Genomic DNA, 26,780 nt, shown 5'->3' with positions numbered 1-26,780 from the left:
GTTAGGGAGGAGATTGGTCAGTCCTCAGAGGACAGACAGGCCAAGGGGGCGGGATGAGGTCGGTAGATAGGAGATAGGGGTGGGGCTTGAGGTGGGAGGAGGGGATAGGTGGGAGGAAGCACAGGTTAGGGAGGCGGTAACAAGCTGGGCTGGTTTTGGGATGCGGTCATGGTTGTTCTGAGGTAAGTTTCCTTATCCTAAATTTTGTGACAAGATTAAAAGGAACAGACAAAAATATTTTAGGCTTTGTTAAATTGGAGTTTCCTCCAGTTTAGAGTATCCCCAGTCTTTCAGAATACATTTGATTTATTCACTTATAGGATGCTGTATTGGTGTTAGGACCAGCATTTATCGACCATTCCTCACTGTCAATGTGGTCTTGGTGACTGAGTGGGTATTGTCCCTGCTTCTGAGCTAGAAACTCAGAATTTAATCCCATTCCCAGGATTGGATGGCTAAGGAAGGTTTGGTTCTAGCATGAACAGATTAAGTGTGAACATGTAAATATCTCCAACACATACTGATAGTGAGTGGAAGGAATAGAAAAGACCTCAGATCAGTCACATGATAGAAAGAAATTGAAGCCTCAACAGCCATTATCCATAGTTCCAGGCTGCAACTTTGATGGAGAGCAGGATTTGCCATGGACATTGAATTGGTAAACAGCCTTCTTGAACCACTGCATTGCATTGTGAAGGTAGAACCTCAGCGCTGTTAGCTATTTAGATATATTTATTCCACTGGCCACAAGTCTTCATAAACATTAGTAGGAAGGTGTAACTTACAAGAATGAACAATTTATAATTTATATTCACTTGATACTGCAGATCCATCAGCATTTAGAACTTAAGTCTTGATCTCTAATCATCTGAGTGATGAATTCACTTGCAGAAGCTCCTACTGGTAATGTTCTGTGTCCACAAAACGCCAGTTACCTCATTGCCGAGATACAACAGGATTTTGCACTCTGGGATTTTGTTTACTCTAGTCTCCTGCAGCTGTTGGCTTCTTCCATTATGATTTCTCCGTTTTCTAACCATCATTAATAGGTTTAGCCTGCTGTATTCATGGCTGTGCTTCTTCAATGCTGACCCACCTTTCTGAGACTTTGTTCCAACTCCTTGCTTCAGACTTCTCTTTCCCTTTCTGTCTGTTGGGTCATCTTTCCCTACAGCAGTTGCATGCCTGCTCTAGTTCATCTCTGTGGCCCTCTCGCTAGCGTTGGAAGCTTCCTACTTATAAATGCTGACCCTCTATCCTTCTTTCTTTGCCTCTTGTCAATGACCTCCATCTCTGCCTTCCCAAACTTGCCAAACACATTGCTCCCTGCAGGAAGGAGCCCAGAGGGAATGCTGTCCTTTCTCCCACCGTTGCCAACTGCTGCCAGGTGCCCCAACAAGGTATGACCTTCCAGGATTTGGCCAAGCAAAAAAAAAAAGATTTTGCAATACATTTCTATGTCAGAATGATATGTGACTTGGTGAGGAATGTGATGGTGTTTCCAGACATCAACTATGCTCATTCTTCTGGCTGTTAGAGTCTAGGCCAAAGACGTTTTTGCAAGGTGTTGAAATGTACGTTGTACCCACCAAGCTCCATGCCATTTTCCTTGATCATCTCCATGTTAGGATCATCTCCCCCACCATAACACCCCGGCGACTCCTTTGATGACACTGGACCCAAGCATACAGTCATCTGTATGTCTGCACTCCACCCCAATATCCAACAATAACCACAATGCCCATCTCCAGCCTGACCCTTAAATCATTCACCTTGAGAAACCCCATCTCCTTCACAACACTATCAATTTCCTTCCTACAGCCTCAATAATATTTCTACTTCACTGTATCCCACCTTCACCTATCACAGTCATGACACCAGATTTTTTTTTCTCATTTGCCTTAATTCAATGCCCTGGGCCTAGACATTGACAGCCCTGATTTTGCCCTTTAGGGAAAAACTCAAACATGTTTCCTGATGATAAAATCCTAACCACCTGCAGCTGTACTGCACCCATTCACTAACAACCTTTCCTTATTTCACTGGTGATGTTTCCACCACATCTCCTTACCCTCTCCCAGACAGGCTTCCAACTTTGGCCATCCACTGTCCATATCTCATGCTGCTTACCGCCCAATCTCCCTCCCTCTATCAACCTCTGTGCTATGTGCAGTTTAAGCTTTCACTGTTAGAACATAATCCTTGCATGGCATAGATATATGTTCCTCAAAGAGATCACAGCAACAGTAATTCACTCCAAATCCTGGAAGAAGACGATCTCGCGTGTTGCGTAGATCTGTTGTGTAGTCCTGAATCTGAAGACACTGACTATTGCTTACTCAGAATTTAATTATGGCAAGTTGGCCTTTAAATGAAGATATACAAGATGCAATTTCAGGCAAAAGGACTTTATAATGCTTGCATTCACTTTAACATGCTCAAGAACTTAATTGCAAAACCCATTCCACCATCATGATTTGAAATGTTGACCTACCACTCCGTCCCCTTTCCTCACTGTTCCAGATGGGCTCAGAAGATGCCAACCTCTCTGATGACATTCTTCTTCCTTCTTGATACCCTTGAATGGCCAATGAAGGCACCGGATATTTTACTTTCAACGATGTCTCCTCCTGTTGGGCTTGAGGAGAATGATTCTCATTGATTCATGAATGTGGACATATCATTTTTTAAATATCTAATTGAAACATAATTATCTGTACTAATTCAGAGTCTGCTGCTAACTTAAAATCTGATTGGTGTTAGGAATTTACTTGTCAATTTTTGCTTAGTTTACGCTTTTCTTAATACAATTTAATACATGCTTTCCTAGTTGCGAAAAATAAAAAAAAACTAATGTTTATTTTAACAACTTGGATTTGTCTCCTCTCCCTGTGTAACCCCTGACTGAAAATAATTGCTGTTATGTACATTTGCAGCCAATTTTTGCAACTGATTTATGATACACAACTACAAATCAAATTCTTGGCAACAGAACACACATTTCTGCTTGTACAGATTTCCATTGCTGATCATTAAGTGTTACAGCATTTTCCAACCAAGCAAAAATATCCATTTTGCAAATAATTAATACGAAACCTTCAATGGCAGTCCTCCCCTGTGTTTTTTCACACACTTCAGAATCAATCTAGAGGTGATTCTGGATTAGTCAATTACATTTTTCAATTGCACCAATAGCATCATCATTATCCTCAAACTTCTGTATTTTGTTAAGTTTTAACTCTGGTTCACCATCTGAATAGCCTAGAATATATTATTTGTGATATTTAAGGGAGGAAACATCACTTATTCCCTTGGTACTCCTCTAATATCATAGAAAAGATGAATGTGCCCATTTTCGAAAAAAAAGCCTAATTCACTTTTTTTCTGTTTTAGTTTTATCTCTCAATCCCTCTTTTCCCTGTTTTCTCTGTAATTAAGAACACTGAAGAACTATAAAGGTAAATATAAGATTGAGATTTGACCCGATAGCTTATGTGAAGAATAACATTACAGATTTGATAGATTGAATTGCCTCTTTTTGTGATGTAACATTCTCTGAGTCTTCCTTTCCTTTCCTGAAGGTTTGGTCTTTTACTGGAATCGGCATAAAATTAATACTGTGGACAATATTTGTATTCAAATCCAGCTGTCAATGCTACAAACATGTTCGCCTATGGTAGCACCATTATGTACAGGCAAGGTATGTTAAGTCAGATATCTTGAAAATTGTTTATAGCATTAATTGTCTTACAAGGCTAAAATATCACATACTTACATATATAGTCTGCATTCAATACTTTCTGATATATTGCATATCACACACATTACCAACTGACAGCACTGAATTCTTTGCAGTGATGGTGACTGAGGTTGAGATGGGCACCTTTGCACTGGAATATCACTTGTCATATTGTCAATGTAATTGCCTTCAAGGGACAAGCCTGGTTGGTTTCTAATCCATGATACATACAATAGCCCACTTTATGCTGTAAAGAGTGGGAATTTATTTTTTTTTTAAAAAGTATGTAGAAGGATGCATATGCATTCAAATTATGTTTTGATGAATGTGCAAGTGAACCAGATCTAGACCTTACAGAAACACCATGATTTTTAGTGTAACTTCACTCTGCAATGTCTATTCTGTTGTCACTGTTTAAAGTGTGGATGGGTCACTGAATTTTTTTAAACACCATCGAAAGAAATAGTTCAGGTCATCATGTCCACATCACTGTGACATTACACATCCATCCATTCTAATCTCATGTACTGGCATTTGGCCTATTGCCTTAGACACAAAGAAATTTAGAAAAAACGAGTAGATATAGCCTTTTGACTGCTCAAACCTGCATCTCCATTAATTTTCATCATGGCTGATCATCAAGCTCAATATTCTAATACCTCACTCCTTCCATGTCCCTTGATCCCTTTAGCCACAAGAATTATATCGATCTCTGAAATAACTGCACAGAGGCCAGTATCCTGTCATCAATTCACATTTTATTTACATGTGAACCAGTCATCTCAGAGCCAGTCCCTACAATGAGGACACTCTCTGAATATCCTGTATTTCTATCAGCCAGGGCTCCTGATTGGCCCAGGTTAACAACCACAATATAGGATCTCATTGTCAATGAGATCCACCTGGCTCTCCTTATACTCACAACCACCTCCTTCTTGAAAATGCAATGTTTTGGTCCCAGCCACTTTCTGTGGTGCTGAATTCCACAATCTCAACATCTCAGGATGAACAGGTTTCTCCACATCCCAGTCCTAAAAGTTTTACCTCTACCCTTAAAATATGACCGCTGTTTCTGGATCCTACACCATCAGGAACATATCCCTCCTGCATCTAATTTGACTAGCTCTGTTAGAATTTTATAGGTTTCTACAATTGTATGCTATGGTGTTTCAAATGTTCATATAAATAGTTCTACAGTGTCTTGGGAGTTTCTGCCTTGAGCAATAGGGTTTGGATTTTTAGTGCATTCTAGATATCCACCACCCTCTGGGTGGAAAAACATTTTCCTCAAATCCTCTCAAAACCTTGGAGATAGTAGGAACTGCTGATGCTGGAGTCTGAGATAACAAGATGTAAAGCTGGGTTAACACAGCAGGCCAGGCAGCATCATAGGAGCAGGGAAGCTGCCGTTTTGGGTCTGGGCCGTTCTTCAGAAAAAAAAACTAAACATTAGTTTCTTACCTTTAAAATGTTGATCCCTGGTTATTGAACTTTCAACTTATTCATTTCAATCGGATGCCAAGTCCCAACCTCTACCCCACAACCTCCACGTCAGTCTTCCTTGCTCTAAGGAAATCAACCCCAGGCTATTTAGTCTTTCTTCATAGCTGAATCGCTGCAGGCCAGTCTAAGTAAACTTCTTCTGCACCCTGTCTTGTTCAATCACATCCTTCCTTCAGTGTGGTGACCAAAACTGCACACAGTACTCCAGCTGTGGCCTAAATAATATTATACACCACTCCATCATAGCCTCCTTACTATTGTTTTCAATGCCTTCGCTAATAAACCTATACACTTTTTTCAATCAACTTGTCTATCTGCCCTGATGCCTTCAAAGATCGGTGGACATGGAGTTCAAGGTACCTTTGAACCTCCTATGGTCCTATTGTTTAATAAGGTTCCTTTACTTTGTTAGTTCTCTCAAAATGCAACACCTCACACTTTTCAGAATTAAGTTTCATTTGCTGCCATTCAGTTCATCCAGCCAGCCTTTCCAAATCGCCAAGTGGTATAAGATCCTCTCCTTGCTATTTGCCTCACCACCAGTTTTTGTGTTACCTTTGAACTTATTACCTCTGATCATCTGAACATGATGGAATGAGGCATAGTTTATTTACGTTATAAACAGCTAGGGATCCAACACCAAATGGTATAGTATCCCACTGGACACAGGCCCCTTGTCACAAAAGCACCCCTCAACCATCCACATCTGCCTCCTGCCAGTCAGTCAATTTTGGATCCAATTTGCCAAATCATGGTTTCCATACTGCGTTCACTCAACACCAAACTGGTGAGTTTTTAAAGATAGAATGCTGAAAAGATCTGAGGCACAGATCCCATAGGCTCTTAGCTTCTTAATGAGTCTGCCATATGAATTTTTTACTGAAATCCCTGTGGGCTGCATCAACTGCAGTGTCCTCATCTACATACTTCATCACCTCCTCTAAAAAGTGAAACAATTTTGTTTAGACATGATTTCCCCCTTACAAAGAGGGAGTGTCCATTCTTCATTAACGCTCATTGAGGCCCAGTTTGTGTTCTGATAGGACTGCTCAGCTCTTGACCTCATTACAACCTTGGTTCAAACATGGACAGAAGAGCTGAATTCCAGAGGTGAGGTGAGAATGACAGCTCTCGACATTAAGGCCACATGTAACAGCATCAAGGAGCACTCGCAAAACTGGTATCAATAAGAATGAAGGGAAAATTCTCCACTGATCAGAGTCATATTTGTCACAAAGAAATAGGGTTATGGTTGTTGGAGATCAGACATCTCAAGTCCAGGGCTTCTCTGCAGGAGTTTCCCAGAGCAATGTCCTAGGCTTAATCATCTTCTGCAACTTCATCAATGGTCTTCCCTCCATCACAAAGTCAGAAGTGTGAATGTTCATCAATGGTTACACAAAGTTCAGTGCTATTCACGATTCCTCAGACATTGAAACAGTCCATGTTCAAATGCAAAAAGATCCAGACAATATCCAGATTTAAATTAACAAGTGGCAAGTAACATTCGCTTTACAGAAATGCCAGGCACTGACCATCTCCAATAGAAGACAATTTAACCACCGATCTCAACATTCAATTGTGCTACCACCATTGAATCCCCGAACATCAACATCCTGGGGAGTACCATTAACCAGAAACTCAACTGGACTCACCACATAAACACAATGGCTACAACAGGAGGTCGGATTGTAGGAATATTGCAGCAAGTAACTCACCTTGTGATTTCCCTAAATACATCTACAAGACACAAGTCAGAGAATGATGGAATGCTCCCCATTTGCCTGGATGGGTGCAGCTTCAACAATACTCAGAAAACTTGATACCATCCAGGACAAAGCAGACCACTTGATTGGCACCACATCCACTACCATCCATTCTCTCCACCATTGACACTCAGTAACAGCATTGTGTACAAGCTACAAAATGCACTGCAGAAATTCATCAAAGGTCCTCAGGCAGCACTTTCCAAGCCCACAACCACTTCAACCTAGAAGGACAAGACAGCAGATACATGCTAGTTCCCCTCCAAGCCACTCACCATCCAGATTTGGAAATATATCATTACTCCTTCAGTGTCATTTGGTGAAAATCCTGGAATTTCCTCCCTAATGGAATTGTGGGTTGATCTTCAGCACAAGGACTGCAGCAGTTCAAGAAGGCAGCTGAACACCAACTTCTCAGGGGCAACTAGGGATAGGAAATAAATACTAGTCAGCCTGCAATGCCCATGTCCTATGAGTAAATAAATGGAACAAAGCCTGAACTATGGCTTATGACATTGATACACTAACCCTGCATCCCTTAGCATTGTGTCTATAATCAAGCAATGGAAAACACATTGGCCATTGAGGGTGAATTGCTGAAGATGTTTTCCTGCTTGTTTGACATATCATTGACATCACAGCTTCACAAATCATGGAAAACAGCTTACAGAGACCATTAGAAAAATCTGTTCCTTTAACAAATTTAAATGTGAAAAACGAATCTCAATTTGAAAATCATAAATAATTTCTTGTGCAAGTGAAAATGAAAATGTGCTCACCAATATTTCCAAATCAAACCAGTCAGCGAGATGTAATTACACATCTCTGAAGCAGGTGGGACTTGAAACTGGGCATCCTGGCTCAGAAGTAAGGTCATTAACACTCCATATAAAGGTACAGATGCACAATATTCATTGTTTACAACAGCTGAAAACTCATGAAAAGCAGCAGTATGTGCTCTTTCCCCAGTTGTGCGTTATCTAACCTGGAAAATGCCTTCCATTCAAAAATGTCCATTACAGTCTCATCGAAGGAAATGAGCAGTTTTATCTGCTGAGATTGCTTGTCTTCACACATATAGGTTGAAGTACTATTTTACAGTTTTATGCATGGTTTATTACAAAGCCTTTGCCTCCAGGATGTTTTCTAGTGACAGACTATAAAAGGCAGATGTTAATATAAATATTCTATCATGATTTCTCACTTTTTAATGACATTTCTTCAGGTATCTTCTTTAAAAGTTGACTACTTTCAACCACAATTAGCATTTCCCTCTCTGTTGCAACTACTGCTGATTTATTTATTTATACTAATTTCCTTTGTTTCCTCAAATTTACTTTCATTCACATCAAAGACTACAAAGATTTACAAAAACCTTCCATCACATAACTGTCATTACTTATTTAGCACCACCTTTCAAGTAAAACAGCCACATTTTTGGATATTTCTCTACCTTCTCTACATTTATGAGCATGTTGATGGCTTCCCATTTGTTGCGAGTTATTACTGGAATTACTATTGAGTTGCTTTTGGGAGTAACAGCTTCATCATTATTGGGTTGCCTGTCTACACTGTATAGAATAGATCTCCTTGCTCTTACAACTTCCACTGTGATCTGCAGCTGTACTTTACCAAAAATCGGCAAGGTGTCAATTTCGGGGAGTTTCACAGAGGATTTCTCTTCATGAGCTCCAACAAGTTGTCTCACGCAATTCTCTAATGCTTACCTCATGATGTGAGCACCACACTGATAGAACACAGTGTTCACAGCAACTCACAGCTATAGTAGTAGAAGTATTCCCCACTGCTGGGATTCTCACTGCCAACTCGCTATTCAAATCCCAACTGTGCATCGGGTATATCACTGCCAGCTACAATGAGCCTTTCACAGTGCATGTTGTGGGACAGAAACAAAAAAAGAAACGCTTCCGCAGGTGGCCCAAGCAACACTTGATTAAAAGTGGAATTTCACATTTCAAAATGCGTTGTTATTTTACATCATCGTCTATGTGATTGACTTTCATTGTAAGTGCAGCTGCAAGAAACAAGATAAGGCAGCGATACTGTGATCATCCCAAGTAGGCAAAAATTCTTCACTGAGAGCTAAGAAAGCAAGCAATGAGCCCTGTGATGTTCCTGTTCCAATGCGTAAGCTAGCTTCCTGTCCCTGCTGCAAAGTGGCCACACAACAGCATTAAAACAAAAGATGTCAGTGTCCTCCAAAGTGTAGGGCTATACTATAAGTGAATCAGACAAGTTGGCTCCCAGGTAAGATCAGATTTCCCTACCTCGGGACATTAGTGAAGCAGGCAGATTTTCATGCCATGGTTGGCCTACAATTTAAGGTTTTATTGAATTCAAATCTCACCATCTGCAACGGTGGAATTCAAACACTTGTTCCCAGAATTTTGGCCTGTGGTTCTAGATTACTAGACCATTACCACTATACCACTAGGTTCTCTATCTATAGGGACCAAAACAAGATGGAAAAATAAAGAATGAGATTAAGGGTGATGTGTCAGTTATTCTACATCCATCCCAGGTCTCAATTTCTCCCTGGAGTTTGATGCTTTCTTGCCCTTTAAAGAAAGAAACCACAGAGTTTGGAGTTTGAGAAGCAGAATGTGTGTTAGGATTGGAATAAGACCATTTGTGGATGACGTCTGTGAGCAATGGGTAAGAGATGGCACTTAGATGAAGATTATTGTGCTGGTCAACTGTTTGTATAATGTTATGATGAAATGCCTGGACAGAAAATGGAATAGCAAGGTCTGCTGTTCTGAGGAGCCGAGTCCAAAAGAAGTTATCATTTAAAATGTTATGTCACTCAACTTGCCTGCTCCTCAAATCTTTTCTGGTATTGTCTCCAGCTCTAAGGGACGACACTCTTGTTGTTCTGTACCTCAGTAACACTCCACTCTGTCAGACTTCTTCCTCCCATCCACAGGTAACAATGTTTTCTCACTGCTTCCAATATGACCTCAGGGGAAGAGTCAGAGAACAGTGCAATAGCAACCTAGATAATAAAATGTGAGGCTGGATGAACGCAGCAGGCTCAACAGCATCCCAGGAGCACAAAAGCTGACGTTTCGTGCCTAGACCCTTCATCAGAGAGGGGGATGGGGTGAGGGTTCTGGAATAAATAGGGAGAGAGGGGGAGGCGGACCGAAGATGGAGAGAAAAGAAGATAGGTGGAGAGGAGAGTATAGGTGGGGAGGTAGGGAGGGGATAGGTCAGTCCAGGGAAGACGGACAGGTCAAGGAGGTGGGATGAGGTTAGTAGGTTGGAGATGGAGGTGCGGCTTGGGGTGGGAGGAACGGATGGGTGAGAGGAAGAACAGGTTAGGGAGGCAGAGACAGGTTGGACTGGTTTTAGTATGCAGTGGGTGAAGGGGAAGAGCTGGGCTGGTTGTGTGGTGCAGTGGGGGGAGGGGACGAACTGGGCTGGTTTTGGGATGCGTGGGGGAAGGGGAGATTTTGAAGCTGGTGAAGTCCACATTGATACCATTGGGCTGCAGGGTTCCCAAGCGGAATATGAGTTGCTGTTCCTGCAACCTTCGGGTGGCATCATTGTGGCACTGCAGGAGGCCCATGATGGACATGTCATCTAAAGAATGGGAGGGGGAGTGGAAATGGTTTGCGACTGGGAGGTGCAGTTGTTTATTGAGAACCGAGCGGAGGTGTTCTGCAAAGCGGTCCCCAAGCCTCCACTTGGTTTCCCAATGTAGAGGAAGCCACACCGGGTATAGTGGATGCAGTATACCACATTGGCAGATGTGCAGGTGAACATCTGCTTAATGTGGAAAGTCATCTTGGGGCCTGGGATAGGGGTGAGGGAGGAGGTGTGTGGGCAAGTGTAGCATTTCCTGCAGTTGCAGGGGAAGATGCTGGGTGTGGTGGGGTTGGAGGGCAGTGTGGAGCGAACAAGGGAGTCATGGAGAGAGTGGTCTCTCCGGAAAGCAGACAGGGGTGGGGATGGAAAAATATCTTGGGTGGTGGGGTCGGATTGTAGATGGCGGAAGTGTCGGAGGATGATGCGTTGTATCCGGAGGTGGGTGGGGTGTTGTGTGAGAACGAGGGGGATCCTCTTTGGGCGGTTGTGGCTGGGGCGGGGTGTGAGGGATGTGTTGCGGGAAATGCGGGAGACGCGGTCAAGGGCGTTCGCGACCACTGCGGGGGGAAAGTTGCAGGTCCTTGAAGAGCTTGGACATCTGGGATGTGCGGGAGTGGAATGCCTCATTGTGGGAGCAGATGCGGCGGAGGCGGAGGAATTGGGATTAGGGGGTGGAATTTTTGCAGGAGGGTGGGTGGGAGGAGGTGTATTCTCGGTAGCTGTGGGAGTCGGTGGGCTTGAAATGGACATCAGTTACAACCTGGTTGCCTGAGATGGAGACTTTTGTGCTCCTGAGATGCTGCTGGGCCTGCTGTGTTCATCCAGCCTCACATTTTATTATCTTGGATTCTCCAGCATCTGCAGTTCCCATTATCACTGATACAATTTTAACCTCACTGCGAAGCCTCTTCCAGGGATGCCTAACCTGAATAAGTTACCCTCCTCCCTCCGGACCAACCTCAGGGAATCTCTCTCCAATTGCAACTCTCTTGTAATCTCTTCGGCCTTGAAACTGCTCGACCATGTCCTAAAGCACCACCTATACTCTCCTCTCCACCTATCTTCTTTTCTCTCCATCTTCGGCCCGCCTCCCCCTCTCTCCCTATTTATTCTAGTTCCCTCTCCCCATTCCCCTCTCTGATGAAGGGTCTAGGCCCGAAACGTCAGCTTTTGTGCTCCTGAGATGCTGCTGGGCCTGCTGTGTTCATCCAGCCTCACATTTTATTCTCCTGGATTCTCCAGCATCTGCAGTTCCCAATATCACTGATACAATAGCAACCTTATGTCTTCCAACGACCATTCTTCTGCCTTTATAAAGAAATATTGGGCACTGCCATTCTAAACCCTGTAAATACAAAGCCTCCCATTGATAGGTGTGCGATGTTGTCATCCCAGCACACTGTTATTGCCTCAGGAAGCTCAGAAGCGGCATGCTAATATCATGATCAAACTAGCCAAGCTTGTCACAGTTAGTAGGAGCGGCAGATGCTGGAAAATCTGAGATAACAAGGTGTAGAGCTGGATGAACACAACAGGTCAAGCAGCACCAGAGGAGCAGGAATGTTGATGTTTTAGGCCGAGACCCTTCAGACAAAGCGTCTAGGCCCGAAGCGTCAGCTTTTCTTCTCCTCTGATGCTGCTTGGCCTGCTGTGTTCATCCAGCTCGATACCTAGTTATCTCAAGCTTGTCAAAACCAATTCTTGAAAATAGAAGATACTTTATACTCCCGTTGCCTTTTCTCCAGTTGTAAGCTGTCCCACAATAAAATTCTATCCTGTGGTTTAAATTCTTTGAAGCAAAAAGCCATTGAAAATGATCAGATTATCAATAGGATACCATTAGGGTAGTCATTAGTTATTGGCCCGAACTTTCCGTAGTGAGTTTGATAGGTCGTTAATTTGCAAATTCAGCATGTTCTCAAAAGTGATGAAGAAGTTAAGGGTGAGATGGCATTTGTACAAAGCAAGAAATGTCGTGGAATAAGAGATAATGGGAACAGCAGATGCTGGAGAATCCAAGATAACAAAGTGTGGAGCTGGATGAAAACAGCAGGCCAAGCAGCATCTCAGGAGCACAAAAGCTGATGTTTCGAGCCTAGACCCTTCATCAGAGAGGGGGATTAGGAGAGGGAACTGGAATAAATAGGGAGAGAGGGGGAGGTGGACTGAAGATGGAGAGAAAATAAGATAGGTGGAGAGGAGAGTATAGGTGAGGAGGTAGGGAGGGGATAGGTCAGTCCAGGGATGATGGACAGGTCAAGGAGGCGGGATGAGGTGGTAGGTGGGAAATGGAGGTGCGGCTTGAGGTGGGAGGAAGGGATGGGTGAGAGGAAGAACAGGTTGGGGAAGCAGAGACAGGCTGGGCTGGTTTTGTGATGCAGTGGGGGGAGGAGGGGAAGAACTGGGCTGGTTTTGGGATGCAGTGGGGGAAGGGGAGATTTTGAAGCTTGTGAAGTCCACATTGATACCATTGGGCTGCAGTGTTTCCTTGCGGAATATGAGTTGCTGTTCCTGCAACCTTCGGGCGGCATCATTGTGACACTGCAGAAGGCCCAAGATGGACATGTCGTCTGAGGAATGGGAGGGGGAGTTGAAATGGTTCGCGACTGGGAGGTGCAGTTGTTTGTTGCGAACCGAGCGGAGGTGTTCTGCAAAGCGGTCCCCAAGCCTCCGCTTGGTTTCCCCAATGTAGAGGCAGCCACACCAGGTGCAATGGATACAATATACCGCAGTGGCAGATGTGCAGGTGAACATCTGCTTGATGTGGAAGGTCATCTTGGGGCCTGGGATGGGGGTGAGGGAGGTGGTGTGGGGGCAAGTGTAGCACTTCCTGCGGTTGCAGGGGAAGGTGCCGGGTGTGGTGGAGTTGGAGGGGAATATGGAGTGGACAAGGGAGTCGCGGACAGAGTGGTCTCTCCGGAAGGCAGACAAGGGTGGGGTTGGAAAAATAGTTTGGGTGGTGGGGTCGGATTGTAGATGGCGGAAGTGTCGGAGGATGATACGTTGTATCCGGAGGTGGTGGGGTGGGATGTGAGAACGAGGGGAAACCTCTGGGGGTGGTTGTGGACGGGTCGGGGTGTGAGGGATGTGTTGCGGGAAATGCAGGTGACGCGGTCAAGAGCATTCTCGACCACTGCGGGGGGAAAGTTGCGGTCCTTGAAGAACGTGGACATCTGGGATGTGCGGGAGTGGAATGCCTCATCCTGGGAGCAGATGCGGCGGAGGCGGAGGAATTGGGAATCGGGGATGGAATTTTTGCAGGAGGGTGGGTGGGTGGGAGGAGGTGTATTCTAGGTAGCTGTGGGAGTCGGTGGGCTTGAAATGGGCATCAGTCAATAGCTGGTTGCCTGAGATGGAGACTGAGAGGTCCAGGAAGGTGAGGGATGTGTTGGAGATGACCCAGTTGAACTTGAGGTTGGGGTGGAAATTGTTGGTAAAGTGGATGAAGTGTTCAAGCTCCTCTGGGGAGCAAGAGGCGGCGCTGATGCAGTCATCAATGTATCGGAGGAAGAGGTGGGGTTTGGGGCCTGTGTAGGTGCGGAAGAGGGACTGTTCCACGTAACCTACAAAGAGGCAGGCATAGCTGGGGCCCATGCGGGTACCCATGGCCACCCCCTTAGTCTGTAGGAAGTGGGAGGAATCGAAAGAGAAGTTGTTGAGGGTCAGGACGAGTTCGGCTAGGCGGAGAGGGTGTCGGTGGAGGGGGATTGGTCGGGCCTGCTGGACAGGAAGAAGCGGAGGGCCTTGAGGCCATCTGCATGAGGAATACAGGTGTATAGGGACTGGACGTCCATGGTGAAAATGAGGTGTTGGGGGCGAGGGAATTAGAAGTCCTGGAGGAGGTGGAGGGCGTGGGTGGTGTCACGGACGTAGGTGGGGAGTTCCTGGACCAAAGGGGAGAAAATGTAGTCCAGATAGGAATGGGGTGGAATAAATTGACCAGCATGTTCTACAGAGTCTTAACAAACAGCGTACATCTTAATTTCCACATTTTCTGGCCAATTTGCACATTAGTAATGGCAGGCATTGTTCACACGCTGTCTTTCTTTCAGCAAGTTCAGGGCTATTATCTGTTCTGGTTAATGATTGCTTGCAATATTGAATGCTATGTTCCCTCTGTGTTCTGAAACTCTCTACCACACAACTGACAGAATCATAAGCTGACAGTGTAAAATCCATACTGTACTCTGGGAGTCTCATGCATTGACGGTAAATATTGAACTAGCCATCATTTTATAATCATGGTTGACAGGCACCCAAAGATGCGTCAGCTCACAGATAAAGTTTCATCTTCACCTGGGTAGTACTTAGGTATGAGAAGATGGTTAGATTTTCGTAGAATCTGCCCAAGTTTCCTTAAACTATGGAATAAAAATTTGATGGTACCATTGACTCAGATTATTGCATTAATGTGCAACCTTCATTGTATACACAAATTTATTTCCCTTCTTCCTTTACGAGTTAGTTGCAACTAGAAAACACTGCTATTTTATAACTTTAACTATAAAGTTTTAAATATGCAAAAATTGCTCTAAATAAAGTTAATACTCTTTTTAACATTAAAAAGATTAAACAACACCCCCTAGTGGTGTAGTTTTCAACACACACTGCTTCACACATTGTATTTTGCCCTGATTTTCATCTTAGGTTAGAACCTACTTAAAAAAATAATGGTAGGCTGATGTCCCTCATCAGTATTCATCTCTAAATCATACAATCTGTGACCAGCGATTTGCCACAAGGATCAGTGCTGGCTCCACTGCTTTTTGTCATTTATGTAAATAATGTGGATGTGAGTACGGGGTGTATGGTTAGTAAGTTTACAGATGATGCCAAAATAGGTGGTGTAGTGGACAGTGAAGAACACGATGTCAGAGTAAAACAGGACTTTGATCAGACGGGCCAATGCATCAAGGAATGGCAGATAGAGTTTAATTTAGATAAATTCAAGGTGTTGCATTTTGGAGAGGCAAACCAAGACAGGACTCATACCGTTAATGGTAGGGCCCTGGGAGTGTTGCTGAACAAAGAGAACTTGCGGTGCAGGTGCATAGTTCCTTAAAAGTGAAGTCGCAGGTAGACAGGGTGATGAAAAAGGCACTTGACGTGTTTGCCTTCATTGTTCAGAGCATTGAGAATAGGAGTTGAGACATCATGTTGTGGATGTACAGGATATTGGTTAGGCCACTTTTAGACTTCTGCATTCAATTCTGGTCTCCCGTTGTAGGAAGGGTCTTATTGAACTTGCAAGGGTTCAGAAAGGATTTACAAGGATGTTGCCAGGATTGGAGGGGTTGAGCAACAGAGAGAGGCTGATTAGGCTGGGGCTGTTTTCCCTGGAGCGTCAGAGGCTGAAAGGTGACCTTAGCGAGGTTTACAAAATTATGAGGGGCACGGATAGGGTGAATAGCCAAGGTCTTTTTCCAGGGTAGGGGAATCCAAAAGTAAAGGGCATAAGTTTAAGAGGAGAGGGGAAAGATTTAAAAGGTACCTGAGGGGTAACTATTTTGCACAGAGGGTGATTCATATATGGAAACGAGCTGCCGGAGGAAGTGGTGTGGCCTGGTACAACTGGAACATTTAAAAGGCATCTGGATGGGTTTTTAATAGGAAAGGCTTAAAGATATTTTGGCCAAATTCTGGCAAATGGGACGAGATCCGTTTAGGGTATCTGGTCAGCTTGGACGAGTTGCACTGAAGGGTCTGTTTCCATCTCTCACTCTGTAATTCAGCTGTGACTAACAGCTTCAGGCAAAAAGTGAAATACAATTAAATATGAATATCAAAAAGTTGCTGACAAAAGTTGCATCATTCTGCTGCTACTTTCTTGAAAGCACCATCTCATTCTGAGCTCCCTCTCTTTTATGGGCTTGCTATATTTACTTTATAAATGCCTAATAGAAAGTTAAATCTAATTATTAACTGCAAATAACGGAACTGAAAATGACTGAAAAGTAAATCAGGTCACTGTAGCAGGATGCGTGGTAGAATTGGGAAGCAAGTATGGCGAGGCCCATGTCAACATTAAGAGCAATGTGTGCAATTTTTAATGCTTTTCACAAGCAGCGCAGTGAGATTCTTGCTCAGCAGTAGTGATTTGCCCATTGTCGATCATTATTGATTGTTAAACACCTTGGTAACAGCACAACTCGCCTCAGTAATCAACTTTGCATCTTACCAAACATCTCCATGTTGGAGAGATTATAGGAACTGCCGATGCTGGGGAATCTGAGATAACACGGTGTGAACCTGGATGAACACAGCAGGCCAGACAGCATCAGAGGAGCGGGAAAGCTTGACATTTTGGGTCAGGAGAAGAAGGGTCCCGACCTGAAACGTCAATGTTTCCTGCCCCCCCACTGCTCGGACGACATGTCCATCGTGGGCCTCCTGCAGTGCCATAATGACGCCACCCAAAAGATGCAGGAACAGCATCTCATATTTCGCTTGGGAACCCTGCAGCCCAAGGGTATCAATGTGAGCTTCACAAGCTTCAAAATCTGCCCTCTCCTGACCACATCTCAAAACCAGCCCAGCTAGTCCCCGCCTCCCTAACCATTCCTCCCACCTCAAGCTCCACCCCTATCGGCTACGCACTAACCTCATTCCGCCTCCTTGACCTATCCGCTCACTAACTCCCCACCTACATTCACCTTCACTGGCTGTAACCCTGCATCTTTGATCTGTCTGTCTCCTTTCCACCCAATTTTCTCCTCTATCCATTTTCTACCCACCTCCCCCTGTCTCCCTATTTATTTCAGGATCCCCTTCCCCTCCACCATTTCCAAAGAAGAGTTTCGACCTGAAACGTCAAACTTTCCTTCTCCTCATATGCTACTGGGCCTGCTGTGTTCATCCAGCTTCACACCATGTTATCTCAGATTCTCCAGCATCGGCAGTTCCTACTATCTCTGTAACAATTAAATGCAAGAAAATGTTTTCTATATTAAAAGTATAACATACTTAAATTAAGATACGAACACCAACTAGCCACTAAGAGGCACGATCAGTTCTCACTGGTCTCAATACACAAGGGCAAGGAAGGACATAAATTCGACTGGGACAACACATCCATAATAGCACAAGCCAAACACAGTTACGCCAGGGAAATCTTGGAGCTTGGCATTCCAACTGGAACTCCATCAACAAACACATTGAACTGGATCCGATATACAAACCACTGAGAAACAGAATCAGAAGTGATGCCAACCACCCAGGCAAACCGAAGCACATAAATAATAAACGGGAGAGAACACCTACGCTTAACCGGAGGCTCACTGACGATGTTATCAAGCAGAGTGATGAAACATTTGCAATCAAACACACTGGCTCAGCAAGCAAGTTTGCAACCTCATCCACAACCCTCTCAAAAACTGTAGAGATATTGGAATGTTAGGAAATGAATCAGACATCACTGTTAAGCAAACTAAGAGACAAGCACAATCAAGGTTAATATATTGAGCTTCCTGATTTTTTTTTTGTTCCTTCCATTGCTAAAATGAAACTAAGTTCTGAATTTTCATCCATATACCTTTTGTTCTGTGTTCAAACTGCCTCCAGGTTTGGTGTTACTGTTTAATTTCAGTGAATTTTCACTCACATTAATAAAGTATCCCTGTGCTTCCCCAGCATGTTTTAATACTTGCACTGTACAGGCAATCTATTGATGGTGGGAGATTGAATTGTAGTCTCATTTACTTGATATAACAGGGCAATGATTTAAAATTGTGACACAGAATGTAAATTAATTCTCTGTTTTATTTTGCTTCAATGACTGAGGACTTTTTTCATTAAGTATATCTACCCATTAGTCTCCACCTCTGCACAGTATGTGCTGCCTGCATTGTATTAGAAGTTTAAAAATGCAACACAGATTATTAGAGTTAAGTTCTGTAGGTAATTAATCTTTCCATGATTGGAATTTTCCCAGGATCAGTTGCTATAACCAACAAAACTCCAAAAGGGATCATGCACTGATTTAAGCAACAGAAAATTAATTGATTTGCCAAGTTGTTGCTGGGAGATTTCAGATACTTACTGCTGGAATGAAACAATATTCGTATCTTGCATCCTTTGTATATAGCATAGTCTGACAGTCTCAAAGGAATGCTATTCACTCTGAAAGCACTGCATTAAATTTATGGATTATGGAAACATTGATAACTGCTCCACCCCCACACACGCGATCTTGGATTCAGATATTGAATTAAATTTCAGATTCAGAAGCAGATGATGAACGAAATAATTTGCATACTAAGACAGTTTTTAAACACAGGCGGGCCTCCTTAGCCTATAAGAATCAGGAACTGCAGTAGGCCATTCAGCCTATTTAATTCAATTTGAGAGATAGCAGGAACTGCAGATGCGGAGAATCTGAGATAACAAGGTGTACAGCTGGATGGACACAGCACGGCCAAGCAGCATCTGTCAGCCTTCCTGCTCCTCTGATGCTGCTTGGCCTGCTGTGTTCGTCCAGCTCAACGCCTTGTTACCCCACATTTAATTTGATAATTGTTTATCTGTACATCAGTAGTGTCACCCAGATTGACTCCAGAGCCTTTGTCATTGTTACACAAAAATAATTATCTTAGATTGGAAACTTCTTATTGTTGCACCATTCACAGTCTTCTCTGGGACAGAATTTAAGACTGTTTTACACCATATACAAAGCAGTGCTTCCTTTTCTTCTTGAATAGGTTGGCTTGAATTCTTAGGCATTGGGTGGAATTTTTCGAAAATTTGACTGTCAATTTCTGAGCGATTTTCTATTAGTCATTTAAGACTGTGGAAGTTGTTGGCTGGACCAATGTTTATTACCCTTCATTATGTTGCGCTTTCAGTAATAGTGAGTCGCCTTCTTGAATTGCTACAATGTATTTTGTGTGCTTAACCCACGATGATATCAGGGAGGGAGAGCCAGGATTTTGACCCAGCAATGCTGAAGGAACGATGATACATTTCTAAGTCAGGATGCTAAGTGGATGGCAAGGAATTTGCAGGCTAATCCGGTAAATGATTCTGTTCTATTATGAAATCCTGGGAATGTTGTCAATGAGCTGTGGCATCAGAATTATCTGAAAGAAATTACATTAAAGATTTCCTGTATTTCATCTACATCCTGAGAAGCCGTCAGCAGCAGCTTTTTCATTTTTTTTTTATTATTCATTGATGGAATGAAGGTGTTGCTAGCCAGGACAGCATTTATTGTCCATCCCTAACAGAGGGCAATTGACAATCATCCATATTGCTGTGGGTCTGGAATGAGTTTTTCTTACAATCGACAATGGATTCATCATGAATATTAGACCCTTACTTACATTTTTTTTAAATTCGAGTGCCACCATCTGCTGTGATAGGTTTCGAATCTTGGACCCCGGAGCATAACTTGGGTAACTAGATTCACAGTCCAGCGAAAATATCACTAAGCCATCGCCTCCCCGAGCTGTTAGGCAACTGTTGGAAGTTGCTGCTGGTCCTGGGCTTTCGTATGTCTTTAGTTTCCTTTCAGCCATGTTATACTGCGGACACAGCAACAATGATTGCCGCTGTGGCTGGATCCATTGGAAACAGCTCCAAGAAACCTTGGTGGGGAATGTCAGAAACAGATCAGACTGCGTGTAATGTGAGTGTTCGGTCTTCATAGCAAACACAACAATGGGTTTGCCACAGTGCTTGGTATAGGAGGACTCGGCGGTCTCTGTTAAGGAGGGTCATGGAATGCCTGTAGATGGGCCTTTGACATATTCCAATGCATACAGCAAAAGCCATGTCTCTCAAATAGAGTAGGAGATTGCAGGTGCAGTGACTTTATTGAAGCCTTCAGCACTCCTACCCACAGCCCTTCACATCAGCCAAGAAAGAAGCAATACATATAAAATCATTTTAGAGATAGTAGGAACTGCAGATGCTGGAGCATCTGACATAACAAGGTGTGGAGCTGGATGAACACAGCAGGCCAAGCAGCATCAGAGGAGCAGGAAAGCTGATGTTTCAGGCCTAGACCCATCTTCAGAAAAAGGCCTGAAACATCAGCTTTCCTGATCCTCTGAGGCTGCTTGACCTGCTGTGTTCATCCAGCTCTACACCTTGTTATCTCATATAAAATCATGTTGTCAAATATGAGCAGGTCAATGTGAGAACAAAACAACTTTCTTGTCTTGTACGGCCTGTGAGACCTTGCAACGTGCTTGTGAATTGTGGACAGCAGGTAACAGTTTGAAGATTGCCTATGATTACTTCCACTTGACAGAGACAATAATGATCAATTTGTAATGAATAATGACTTAGTCATGATTGCCTGAGGGCAGGCAACAGGATTGGTCAACTGCATCCAGAATTCTGTGATTACAGATATCTTTATCATGTGCCTGATGAATGCAATTGCTCTTTCAAAGGTTCACATTTCTCACAAGATTTGCTTGACCAATAATTGGAATGAGCAGATTGCCTAACAAGGAAAAGGTTAGGCAGGTTAAGTTTGTATCTTCTACAAAGTCCAGAAGAGTCAACTGTGTCTTAATTGAAATGCGGAAGATCCTGAGGGGACTTGACCAGGTGGATGGGGCAGAATCTAAAAATAGGACTCACAGTTTAAAATTAACGATTAGCTCATTTAAAACAGAGAAGAAGAAGATCCTCATCCTCATCCTCATCCTCATCACTCAAAGGGTTATGATTCTTTGGAATTCCCTTCCTCAAAAGGCAATGGAGACACTATCTATAAATATTTTGAAGGCTGAGGTAGATAGATTCTTGATTACAAGGGGGATGTTACAAAGGGAACATGCAGGGATGTGAAATTGGGGTTAAAATCAGACTGGCCAAGACCTTATTGAATGGCAGAGCAGGCTCAGTGGGTGAGTGGCCTAACCTTGTTCCTTGTTTGTAGGTCCATATGTTGTTTTGTCCGTACAAGTGTAGTCTACTCCCTTAAAAAAAACACATGCCTTATGCTTCATTGGCATTTTCAATTCAGATGAGAATGGAAAGTAATAGTTGTCCTGCTTCACAGAGTGACATTCAGCTTCAGCTAGTCATTCCAGGTTAGCTCACCAACCCTCACATCCCTTAATGCCTTTCCCTCCTTGTCAACTCCATCAGACCTGAATTTTTCACATTCAGGCTGAACACCATTTACAGGCTTGTTGCTGACACCAGTGTTGCAGGTCAGTTCTCAAAAGATGATTCCAGAACACAGGAAAGAGATTGAGAGCTTAGTCGCTTGTATAAAGATAACAATTTCTCCATCAGTGCCAGCAAAATGAAGGAGCTGGTTATTGACTTCAGAAAGTGGAGTGGTGGGCTTCACCCTGTCTGCATCAATGGTGCTGATCACCAACAACCTGTCCTGGTCCGCCCATGTCAATGTGACAGTCAAGAAAGCACCATAACATCGCTACTTCCTCAGGAGGCTAAGGAAAAGCAGCATGTCCACAAGGACTCATGCAAGTTATTATAGGAAGCATTCTATCTGGAAATATCACAGCATGGTATGGCAACTGCTCTTTTCCAAGACTGTAAGAAGCTACAGAGTGTTTTGAACACAGCCCAGTCCATAGTGCAAACCAGTCTTCCATCTATTGACTTCATCTATACTTCCCACTGACTCAGGAAGGCAACCAACATAATCAAAGTCCCCTCCCACACTGGTGATACTCCCTACCACCCTCTTCTGTTGGGCAGAAGATATAAAAGTTTGAATACGCATACAAATAGATTTAAGAACAGCTTCTTCCCTGTTGTTAGCAGGCTTTTGAACAAAACTACTCAAATGTTAATTCTGATCTGTCTCTCTCTGCGCCTTCTCTGTAGCTGTAACATTCTATTCTGCTCCCTTGATACCTCGGTATGGTACAATCTGCATGCATAACACACTAAACAATTTTGAGAAGATTCGTAGCTCAGGTTGAGGCTCTGGATGTTAGTTTGCTCGCTGAGCTGGAAGGTTAGTTTTCAGACGTTTCGTCACCATTCTAGGTAACATCATCAGTGAGCCTCCAACAAAGCCACTAAACAATACTTTTCACTGTATGTCAGTCGATGTGGCAACAATAAATCAAACCAAAACTCAAACTTAAAGATATTCCCTCACAAAATTTATGCTTAAATCTACATTTCACCATGGTTGTTGAGCCAGCTTATGCCAAATATTGTTATGCACTGCTCTACACTGAAGCCAGGTCTGCAGCAACTGCCATTGACTCCCCCCACCCCCCGCCCAAGGTATTCTATATCCTTCTATGCTCTATCATCTCCCCTCCCCTTCAATCAGGAGTTACCCCGTCACAATTAATGTTCCTTTACATCCCAGCATAGTGTCTCCAATCCTCATAATTGACTTACTCAACTTCCTTACAACAGCTATGGCCCTTGATAACCCGCCTTTGCTTTCACTACAGGCCCCCAGGGCAGATCACGGCTCACCTCCCAAATGATGTGGACCGTCAGCCCTGGCTGATGACTGACCCAACTCCTGACTGACATAAATGATCTGGATATGAATGTACAAGGCATAATTGGTATGTGGATGATACAAATTTAGAAGGTGTTGTTGATAGCTAAGAAGGTTATCAAAAATTAGAGGTGTCTTGATCACATGGGCAAGTGGCTGAGGATTCGTAAATGCAATTCAATATGGATAAGAGTGAGGTGTTGCATGTTGGAAAGTCAAACCAATGTAGGACTTATACAGTAAATGGTAAGGTCCTGAGGTGTGTTGTGGAACAGAGGGACCTAGGAGTACTAGTACATTGTTCATTGAAAGCGGCATCACAGATGGATAAGGCAGTGAAGAATGCATTTAGCATGCTGGCCTTTATTGGCCAAGGCATTGAGTATAGGAGTTGGGATGTTATGTTACAATTGTATAAGGCATTCGTGGGGCTGCACTTGGTGTACAGTTTTGATCACCCTGTTGTATGAAAGACTAGCTAAACTGAAAGTGTGCAAAGAAGATTTATGAGGATGTTGCCAGGACTAGTAGGCCTGAGTTATAGGGAGCCATTGGCCAGGATAGGACATCATTCCTTGAAACTTGGAAAATGGGAGGTGACCTTTTTGAGGTGTAAAATGGCAACATTTACAAAGCATTCGGATCAGTGCATGAATAAGAAGAATTAAGAGGAATACGGATGAAATTCAGTCAACTGGATCTAGCAGAGTGAGCACCTTTGTCAGGATGGACCAGTTTGGGCCAAAGGGCCTGTTTCTATGCTGTATTACTCTATGACTCCGTGACATCTGTGCAGCTCCCCATTTCACAGGGGTCCCCAAGCTGGCTGTATTGATATAGCCTACTCCCTGAACTGGAATGATATGTAACCCCTGACCTTGATTGCCCTGAACGCTGACCGACCTTGTCCAAGCACCAGTGCTGCGATTCAACAATCCCTTTTGCTTATTGTGATGGGATCCCTGATTGATAACAGCTCTCTTGACTAAGGACGTTTTCTGCTTAGACATTGAGACATGGCCATTTCATTGAAGCACATTCAGTATATTTGCCCAAGAAAGCTACTGGCACATTTCATTGGTGTGATGTTGACCTTGCATGGTGCCATACGGAAGGGTACCACTCCCCTTACTATCATTGCTGACAAACTTGACATGCTACATGGCTTTGTGTCTGCACTGAAAGGGAAAACAAGACAGAAGTACCGTAAGCCTTTAAGTTTTGAAAAAGGTAGCAATGCACAAAAAGGCAAGGCAAAACAGAGATGCTGTGAGCATCCAAGTAGGTGCAAAAGCAATGGGGAGCACTGAGTTGGACCCTGTGCTGATGTATGAGATGGGGTGTGCCCCTGTGTGTAAAGCAGCATTGCAATTTAAGAATCAGTGAAATCTAGAGAGCAGGACTGAGATGTAGAACTGTACCACATATCAGTCAACTTTGTACCAAGATAATGTGTTTTGCCAATGCCAACCTCCATGAAATTGAAGCTGAGATGTTGTGGAAAAGTAGCTAAGATAGATGCCTAACACCAATGAGGTACCCGTTCTGGTTTTCATGTCTGGAATTGGCACCATCTAGTTTCTCACCATTTTGTGGGGAAAATAGCAACCTGCATATGGATGAGGCTAGATTAGATGTTAATGTTTGCAAATTAGATAGATGTTAATACATGCCTAAAAGAGTAGAATTCTCATTTAGTCATTAAAAGTTTATGCGCAAAATGTATTTTTTGGCATCAACATTAAGGATCTTATTTTAATTGCTCAACTATCCCACCACTGCCCATGTCTCTCAGGCCTGGGAAAATTCAGCTCATTCTTCTCGTTCATCAGTGCAAAGATTCCTCTTTATCTGTCCTATCAAGTCGCTTCAATAATTAAAAACTCTAATGCCCTAAAGTTTCACAAAACGTGAAATTTTAAAGTACAGACATTCTGGTTCTATGATTTATGTTTTCCCTGAGTATACTTCCTAGAAAAAATGTGAATACACGTGAATGAATGCTTAAATCTGTTGTCAACATGACAGTGGAGTTAGCAGCGCACATCAAATTTGTGATAACGTTACCATCACCTCAGGAAAAGTCAAATGTAAAAACTTAGCAATTGCTGTATGAGCTCCACAGTTATCACCACAAAATAACAATGCATTGTCTGACTCGCCAATGAAAAGCATTGAACAATATAGTGTTGCTGTTCTTGAATGGGAGATACAAAGTAAGCTAGACACAGAAACAAAACCTAGCATATCTCACTCTAATAATAATAATAATGTCTAATAATAAATTAATAATAATTTACAGTGTCAGTAACACATTGAGCGATGCTAGATATTGTTGATACCCAACACCTTCCACAGCAAGTAAGCACAACGGTGCTAAATTATGCAAATTACGGTGGCCAACTGAAAATACTCCAGAGAGATTGCAAATCCAGATAACAAATTTGGAACAGGAGTGAATTTATATGAACTTCACATTCATTACAGATTAACTGAACGTCAAAATTATAGATCTATATTTATCGGTATTCGGGCTTCCTCTCAATTTGTAAATACCTAGTGAGGGTACCGATGCCCGGAAGAACCTTGTAAAAGTTAAAATGCATGGAATTTTTCAATGTGAATCTTTTGAAAAGTCCAATAAATCTTATTGAAAGGGTGTTTTTATAATTCCATGGCATGGCACACTAACCTTTATTAATGTCACATCTTTAAACGGTTTCGGACCCAAATGGTGTTGCATTTTAAAAATGAGTTAAATTTTACTTTTCTTTTTCTTTTCAGCCCTTTTTTTCTCTCTTCATCCAACCTTTCTTGCCCTCTCTTGATTTTTCTTTCTGCGCCTGATTTGAAAATGAATTCACACTTTCTAATTTAAACTTCCCTATCCTTATGCTGTTAAACTCGTAGTCCTTCAAAATGAGCGCGCAACACAATACACAGTTGCTTACCCTTTTCATGCAGGTCCCACATGTTTGGTTTCCATCGCAGCATTGCTGTTGGCTTGCACTTTCAGCAATTTGAAACACAAATATTTAAAAGCCGAAACTTGCAAGGACGGTCTAATTGCTTACGCATTTAGATGACCTGCTGCTGAAGATTATTTGCTGCAATACGAGTCCCCAGGTTTGTTGCTAATACAATTGGAGGATCTCAAAGGTTCACCCTTAAAAACAGCGGCACATAAAATAAGAATAAAGCTTATAGTCACTCTACGGTGTAAGATGACCTCAATTCTCTGTCATGTACTTGTTTGCACCTATGTGCAGACAAGTGACAAAGGAAGCATTTCAAACATTAGGTTCCTCAAACTAGGACATAATGAATACCTCATGGCAAACAGCCAAAGCTGCACGAGTCAGTAAGATGTTATGGTAAAACTGCAAGGTAAGCTTTCAGAAATTCTCGCCATCTGTTTATTAGATGATACACAGAAGGATGAACATAGTCCCATCTGCCAAAAAATGGACAGCACAGCAGTGCTTCAAATTAAACATACAGTTCATGGGTTCTTATGCTAATAACAGCATACACTGAACATTACAAAGGTCACCATCAGCAATTTTGAATAGGAATCTTGTGACAACAAATGACAGTTAACAATTTGAGAAAATGTGCATTCTATATTGAACAAATCCACAATTTCAATGGAAATATATATATAGTACTCATGTTCATTTCTTCTGTTTACAGAAACCGTTGTGTTTAG

At 42.9% G+C, this 26,780-nt stretch overlaps 1 protein-coding gene across 4 annotated transcripts in view; it reads right to left on the bottom strand.

Moving 5' to 3' along the window:
* The window catches only part of myo16 (myosin XVI), a 360,735-nt gene extending 334,342 nt beyond the window's left edge, over nt 1–26,393 (bottom strand). For 2 of the 4 annotated variants that reach the window (XM_059646418.1, XM_059646419.1), the window contains exons 1-2: nt 26,023–26,393; nt 2,495–2,638 (exon numbers count right to left, since the gene is read on the bottom strand). In XM_059646418.1, the coding sequence (XP_059502401.1) occupies nt 2,495–2,638; nt 26,023–26,065 (187 nt within the window). In that variant the 5' untranslated portion in view covers nt 26,066–26,393. Of the gene's footprint in view, nt 1–2,494; nt 2,639–7,283; nt 7,302–26,022 lie in introns of those variants that run through there. The other 2 variants (XM_059646420.1, XM_059646423.1) reach the window with 2 other exon arrangements.
* Between the last annotated feature and the right edge of the window lie 387 nt (nt 26,394–26,780).

Source organism: Stegostoma tigrinum, chromosome 6, assembly GCF_030684315.1.
Source record: "Stegostoma tigrinum isolate sSteTig4 chromosome 6, sSteTig4.hap1, whole genome shotgun sequence".
Classification (NCBI taxonomy): Eukaryota; Metazoa; Chordata; class Chondrichthyes; order Orectolobiformes; family Stegostomatidae; genus Stegostoma; species Stegostoma tigrinum.
The sequence above is the reverse complement of the archived record's forward strand: the minus strand, read 5'-3'. Positions and strand labels throughout refer to the sequence as shown.